General features: G+C 53.7%; 1 protein-coding gene across 4 annotated transcripts in view; it reads left to right on the forward strand.

Moving 5' to 3' along the window:
- The window catches only part of Armh3 (armadillo like helical domain containing 3), a 204478-nt gene extending 199503 nt beyond the window's left edge, over positions 1-4975 (forward strand). For 3 of the 4 annotated variants that reach the window (XM_052711922.1, XM_052711923.1, XM_052711925.1), the window contains 2 exons: positions 2609-2725; positions 4140-4975. In XM_052711922.1, coding sequence (XP_052567882.1) covers positions 2609-2725; positions 4140-4232 — 210 coding nt within the window. In that variant the 3' untranslated portion in view covers positions 4233-4975. Of the gene's footprint in view, positions 1-2608; positions 2726-4139 lie in introns of those variants that run through there. The other variant, XM_052711924.1, reaches the window with a different exon arrangement.
- Positions 4976-6976: the final 2001 nt, after the last annotated feature.

The raw sequence follows: 6976 nt of genomic DNA on the forward strand, positions 1-6976 counted from the left end.
TTCCTTTGCCATGAGCCAGGCCAGTAGTGAGGCTCAAATAAGAGGTACACTGAACGTCTTCTCCTGCAGCAAGGGAGAGTCGCTGTGTGCTCAACCTGGACCGAGCGGAGAACGTCTTCTTCCATTAGAAGGCAAAGAGCAGAGGTGATGCAGGAGACAGCAGGGCCTGCCTGAACTGACAGGCCCCGTGCCCTGCTCTGACCTGGCAAGAAGAGAAGCCAGGGGATCCAGAAAGCCCCCGAGACTGAGGCTCTGGGGGACAGTTGGTACCCTGGGGACACCCACCTCTTCCTGTGCTGCACCTTTTCTTAACACCTGGTGTTAGTGTGATTTTGTCATCTAGTACCTGCCTCCCCTCAGGGAAGACTAAACCCAAGGTGTTAGATTGTAGACACTGCTTCCACTGCCCAGAGTTTAGGGCTTGGGAAAGCACATGTTACTCTGTTTTGCCTTGTTCCTGGGGACTGGCACCATCTTAGAGGAATTTTTGCCCCCTTTTCTTTTTTTACCTTTTTTTTTTTCCTTTAGCCTTAAGCCAAGACATTGCCTATAGCTGTTCTAGCTATGAATGCTGCCCTCAAGCATGAGAGGATTAGATTACCTGTGTGCCTGCCATTGCTAGGTACCAGGCCCCTCGATTATGGAACTAAAGCAGAGCAAACAGTACACTGTGGGACCTGGCAGACAACCACTGAGGAGGAGCTGGGTGTCTAGAGGAAAGAAAGGGGGTAGGCTTTGCCCTTGTTGCCTGTTGCCTTGAGACCCAAACTCAGAGCCTTTCCCTTCAGGACACAGCGCCTCTCAGTGTCCCCAGCTCTTCCATCACCCCAGGAACTTGGGCAGACAGGAAGGAGCATTTGCTCCCAAGTAAAGTCTGTCCCACCACACATTTGGTTTGGAAGTGAAAACAGTCCAGAAGTAGCCTTCTGCCCCTGAAGAGCCCAGCCTCGGTCCCACGGTGTGTCTGGGTATGTCTGACCCTGACTGGCTCCCTTTGCCTCCTGCCTTCTGTCAGAGCCAGGTCCCTCCCACTTACCCTCCCAGTTCCCTGATGAGCAAGGTTTTCCTGATGTCATGTCTTCCTGCAAATCAGCTCTTGCACACAGGTTGCCGGAGTGAGCAATCACTTTGCTCTCCTGGTCCTTCTTTTCAGCTCTGGCCACTTCTGCTAGCTTGGTAGAGTGCTCTCCCTCCCACCTGCCCCTGCCCTTGCCTTCCTTTGATTCAGGGTCTTAGAAACTGAAGTCATATCAAGCTTGGTTGGCATTCCCTTTATTATTAAGCTCAAATATCCAGGATTCCCAAGGTCAGTTGAACTTTGAATCTTCACCCCATAGAGAGTCAGGTCAAGTCTGGCAGCAGATACTTATAGGCCCAGACTTCAGGAGTGAGACACGAAGAAGAAAAGTTGTAGACCAAACTGAGCTATATGGTGAGTTCCAGGCTGGCCTAGACTATATAACAAGACCCTGTCTCATAAAACAAAAGTGAGGGTGCTGGAGAGATGGCTCAGTGGTTACGAGCATTAGCTGTTCTTCAGGGGACCCACGTGGCAGCTCACAACTGTCTGTAACTCCAGTCCCAGGGGATCTGATACCAATGCACATAAAATAAAGTTAAATAAATTTTTTGTTTTGTTTTTGTTTCTTGTTGTTTTTTTTTTTCCGAGACAGGGTTTCTCTGTGTAGCTTTGGAGCCTGTCCTGGAACTCACTCTGTAGACCAGGCTGACCTTGAACTCACAGAGATCCTCCTGCCTCTGCCTCCCGAGTGCTGGGACTAAAGGCATGTGCCACCACCGCCCAGCATTAAATAAAATTTTAAAAAGTCAGAGAAGCATTGTTGAGGAGATACACCACTCCATGCCCCATCAGAGTAACAGTTGTGGCTTATTCTTGAAAGTGTCCCCTGTACCTCAATGCTTGGATGCCCAAAAGTTTGCTCCAGGAGATGGGTATGAGGGCTGGGTTGGCACTGAGAGATGAAAACAAGTGGCAGATGGTGCTGAGGAACATCCCAGGACTGGAGAAGTGTGGTTTCCAGAAAAGGAGAAGCAGTAAGACTTGGCAGAAAGCGTTACTCAGCACCTGGGACAGCCTGGCTAGAAGAGGCCTGAGAGTGCATTGGTGGTCTTAGGGACACTGATGACCACACCCAGGGTACATAGCCTTGGTGTCCAGGCTGGGCTGGTCAGAAAAGGCAGGGAATGGAAGAGATTCAAAAGTGATCCCAGCCGGGCGGTGGTGGTGCACGCCTTTAGTCCCAGCACTCGGGAGGCAGAGGCAGGTGGATCTCTGTGAGTTCAAGGCCAGCCTGGTCTACAGAGCTAGTCCAGGACAGGCTCCAAAGCTACAGAGAAACCCTTTCTTAAAAAAAAAAAAAAAAAAGTGGTCCCAGGAGCTGGGTGTGGTGGTGCATGCCTATAATCTCAGCGCTTGGGAGGCAGGGACCAAAGGATGAAGAGTTCAAGTCCAGCCTCAGCTACATGAGACCTTATCTCAAAAAGAAAGAGGGGTAGGGGGAGATCCCATAAACCAGAAGAATTGCTCCCTGCCATCCTGCCTTCTTGCCAGGGACTGAGACCCTGCTCGGCCCTTGACTTTCCTCAGGTACTAGAGGTGGTACGAGCCAACTATGACACACTCACATTGAAGCTACAAGATGGCCTGGACCAGTATGAGCGCTACTCCGAGCAACACAAGGAAGCTGCCTTCTTCAAAGAGCTGGTGAGGGCCTCACCCCTGGCTCTGCCTGTGTCTCTAGGGGGGCCCATTTCTAGACACTGAGGGGGTTTGTGTGCAACTTCTCTCCCAAAGCACTTTGGAATGAGGCAGTGAGAGGCAGCTATTCCCAAGCCAGCCTTGCCCACCTCGTCTGCAGCCAGGGAGACAGGCTTGCACAGCTGCAGCTGGACCTGAGGTCTGGCACGTGCTGCCAGTGGCAGCCACGATGTGTTTCTACCTTTCCTGTCCTTAGAACAGCAGTGAGAGTGACTGACCCTCCTCCTGAGGCCACTCCTTCCTCACTCCCTAACTGGTTCTTGGCCTGAGAGCCCCCCACTGTAGCTCCCCAGGCTTCACTCCCTATACCCACTCCCATTTCCCACCACCCAGCCTCCCCCAGCCGCCCCCAGGCATGGCTTCAAGCTGGCCTCTCCTCTCTGGTTTCCCCCTCCTGTTCTGTCTCAGAGCTGCTCCAGGAAAAGGTCTGCTTCCCTGTAGTGTGCGGCTGCTTGGTTGACACAAACCCTGGCAGTGACTGGCATGATACAGAGGCCCTAAACCCACTTCCCAGGCTTTTATCAGCGAAGCTTGTACGTCATGCTCCAAGTCTGTGGCGAAGCTGCTAATGTCAGATCATCACAGCTAACTCTAACCCAGACACGAAACACCTCAGGATTTTTCTGTGGCGAGTTAGTTGTGAACAAGAAAGGCATCTTTGTGTAAAGCGAGAGAAGGTCCAGTGTTTTTAATGAGATGAGTGGTGATCTTAACATGACTGTGGAGGACTACTGGGCACCAGCAACAGATAAGAGACCGTCTGCAGGTTGTGGAGAGGTTGTAAAGGAGAATTAGAGGATCTCTCCCTCTCCCCCCACTTCAGTACAGTATCTCACTATGTAGCCTAGACTAGCCTGGGACTTGCAGTGGTCCTCCTGCCCCAGCCTCCCAAATGCCGGGGTCATGGCAGAAGCTGCCTGTTGAGGCTCCTGGGCACCACCTCTGCTTTCCCTCTCCTGGCTGTGCCTCTGGCACAGGGGAGGAAATTTCCAGTCCACCTAGGAGCTAACCACTGGCTTTGCCTGGGGGTGGCCCGCTGTCCTTCCTCAGCTTCCTGCCTGATGGCTCCACTTCCTTTCTCAGAGTGAAGCCCCTGGCCTCCAGGACTAGGGCAAGCAGCACATTCTTTCCCTCCCTGCTTGGTTTGTTCCTCACAGAGCTACACCCTCTTTCCATGGACAAGCCTCCTTGCAGAGGCTGCTGAATTCCCCATAAAGCTGTCTAGAGTTGGGAGTCTGGATCTCACAGCCCTTCTACATGGGTCTTCTCCTGCCAGCACGGTGAACACCCGACACTGCCTTCTGCTGTTTGTAACGGACTGTTCCCTCTGCTCTGCCCTTCCACCTCCCCACCCTCCCAGGTTCGATCCATTAGTACCAACGTCCGGAGGAACCTGGCCTTCCACACACTCAGCCAGGAAGCCCTTCTGAAGGAGTTCTCCACCATCTCCTGATGCTGCACCGCCTGAGAGCCACTGACCGCCCTTACCCATGAGGCTCCGGGGCTGAGGGCAAGCACAGGGAGCGGGGACTGCCTGCAAGGTTGGAGAGAAGCCAGGCACCCAGAGTCCTGGTGAAGGCCGTGCTTCAGTGAGCTGGGACAGCTGGGGCAAGCCCAGGATGATCTTATTTGGGGAGAAACGGGCGGGCAACAGAAAAGGCATCCAACAGTCCGAGGCTTCTGGGCCGCACTCACTGGATACTGCCTCATGATCCAATTGAGATTCTAAGCTGTGGCTTCTGATTCTTTAGGTGCTGGTGGGGCAGGCCTCAGCTGAGGCCAACACTCTGAAGGCCAGTGGCTGTTCTTGGCTATGATGCCACATCCTGTTTCCCTTTTGGACCTGGAGCAGAGTGAGGCCCCTGCCTCTGCTGCAGTGTGCCCAGACCTTAGTTAGCACCTCTGCCCAGGCACAGAGTAGGTCAGGGGTCAGCGCCTTTCTTTTCTGTTTTCTAAATTCAAAGTTGACGCCTCAGAGAAATCGGAGGTTGGAGTCTGCCTGGGGCTGTGCTGCCCGACCTCGACTTTCTGGGTTTTGGTTTGGGCACCAGGAGTACCTACCTGTCCACTTTCCCTCGCCTTCCAATCGTTGACTCATCAGCACAATAGGCCCACAACTTTAGCCTTTCATTTTTAGTCTGGTTTAAACTGTCTTAAAAGAGTGTGTGTGAAATAAACATTGACAGGTTTTCTGGAGCCCTCAAGGTGCCTATTTTGCTGGTTCCCTCCCCACCCACCCTCTCCAATGGGAGCCTAGATGAGCTCCCTCCACGTGTTCCACCCCCTCACCCTGCTGTTGTTTACATTCAGCCTGCCTAAGAATTTCCTCTAGGGAGGAATCTGTTCCTGCTGTGGTCTGGTGCTGGGAGGGAGAGAACCTGCTGGGTTTAGGGAGCTGTTCCTGGAACAGGCTAGGTGAGCATCATGCCTAGGGCCTCCATCTTGTCTAGCCATATTCTAGCTGGGCCTTGGGCACATTCACCCTTCACGAAATTGGCCTGTACAGTCTGCCTTTTTATAGTCCTGTGGAACTCCTGTAGGCCTTCCCCTTCCCCACAGCTGCCCCTGAGATAGCTGCTGCTCTAAGGTCGTCGTCCCCACCCCCACCCCCACCCCACCCCCACCCCACCCCCGCCCCCAGTCTAAAGCTTTGTGGATGGCAAGGGGCATGCAGCCAGTGAGGATCAGAGGGAGGCTGAGAGCGTAGGTCGGTCGGTCGGGGCTTTCTGTTCCTGTCGGTTTAGCATCCATCTCTTTGGGATGCTTGCCCTCCGTGGAAGCCAGAGTTCTGACTGAGCAGAAGTGTGCTAGTTCTAGAGAATCCGTCAACAGACTGACATGCAGAGATGTAGAATCGATCGTAAGCACTGTGGGCTGGGTCATCTCTGATCACTGGTCACTAGATGGATAACTTGACCGGAGGTTTTTAGTGTTTTCCATGGTGATCAACCCCAGAGCAGCTGGAGCTGGTGGCAAATCAAAGCTATTAAAAGTTGATTTGTGTGGGACAGTCTCTTGAGTGTCTTTCCCCTCCATCTCATCACGTGACCCAGGAGCTGGTCCTGCGTGCTATGTGGACCTTTCCTTAAGATTTGCCCACTCTGAGTCTCCTGGACCTGACGGAGACCAGCTGGGTTCAGAGAACTATGGCCGCCTTCACCTCTGGGTGAAGGAGAGAGTAGTATTAGGGACCGGTCTCTTGGGTGCCTTTGGGTTTCTGCCAGCCTTTCCTATAGAGGGACAAGGGCCGGTCTGGGACGAGGAGCCCTAAGAAAGCGTTCCTTGCCTGCCCTGTCTCTCCCCATTTTAAGAACCTTTGTGTCCACCTAAGACCTTCAACCCGGGGTCCGCATCTCCTCCTAACATGGCTGGTCCTCTTGACGGCTCTCTGAAGGTTTCTGAGAGTGTTCCTCCCAAAGGCAGGCCTCCTTACAGCAGCTGCTTCGTACAGGAATGCCCACCACAGTTCACTGACTCAAGGGTTTGGAAAGTAAATCTGATCGAAAAGACTCAACGTATTGAGGTACTTTAGCTGAGGCTTTGGTCTCAGCAGGCCATTCCTGGATGAGGCGCATGAGATGGAAGGGGCCTGTGCAGCGCTGGCCTGCCCTCAGAAAAGGAGGTGGCTTCATGAGTGAGACATCTCCTTTCTCCTCTGTGGCCTCACCTGGGTACCCAAACCTTTCAGAAGCTCCTGAAATCTGCTGGAAAACAAAAAGCCTAGGACAGCAGGGGGCTAGAGAAAGAGGCAGGAAAGTTGAGAGAAAAAGGCAGGCTGGAGCGGTGAAGACTGGAGAAACTGACCCGGTTAGCCTCTCTCTTTACCTTCCCGGTTGGCTGGGGGTGGGGGGGGTGGGGGTCATCAGATCAGGGAAGAGGGCATTCAGAAAGTGAGGCCCCTGCTGGAACTTGAGAGAGACAAATGTGCCCGATGCCCCCGGTGAGCCTGTGTCCAGAGGCCAGGCTGGCTTCGCATCCCCGGAACGCAAGAGGAGGGTGGCAGCTGGTTGGGAACACACAACGCGGCCGAGGAACAACTGAGAAAATAAGGCTGACGTGAAGACAAGAGGGAACAAGGGAGTCACTCAGACATACCCCCTAGGCTCTGGCCCTGCTGAGCAGGACCGACTGACTGGGGGGAAGGGGTGCCCGAGAATTGGGGGCGGGGACTCCTCACAGTGGGGCCTTTCTGGCCCC

Source organism: Peromyscus californicus, unplaced genomic scaffold (genome assembly GCF_007827085.1).
Source record: "Peromyscus californicus insignis strain IS unplaced genomic scaffold, ASM782708v3 Scaffold_4__1_contigs__length_199733344, whole genome shotgun sequence".
NCBI lineage: Eukaryota > Metazoa > Chordata > Mammalia > Rodentia > Cricetidae > Peromyscus > Peromyscus californicus.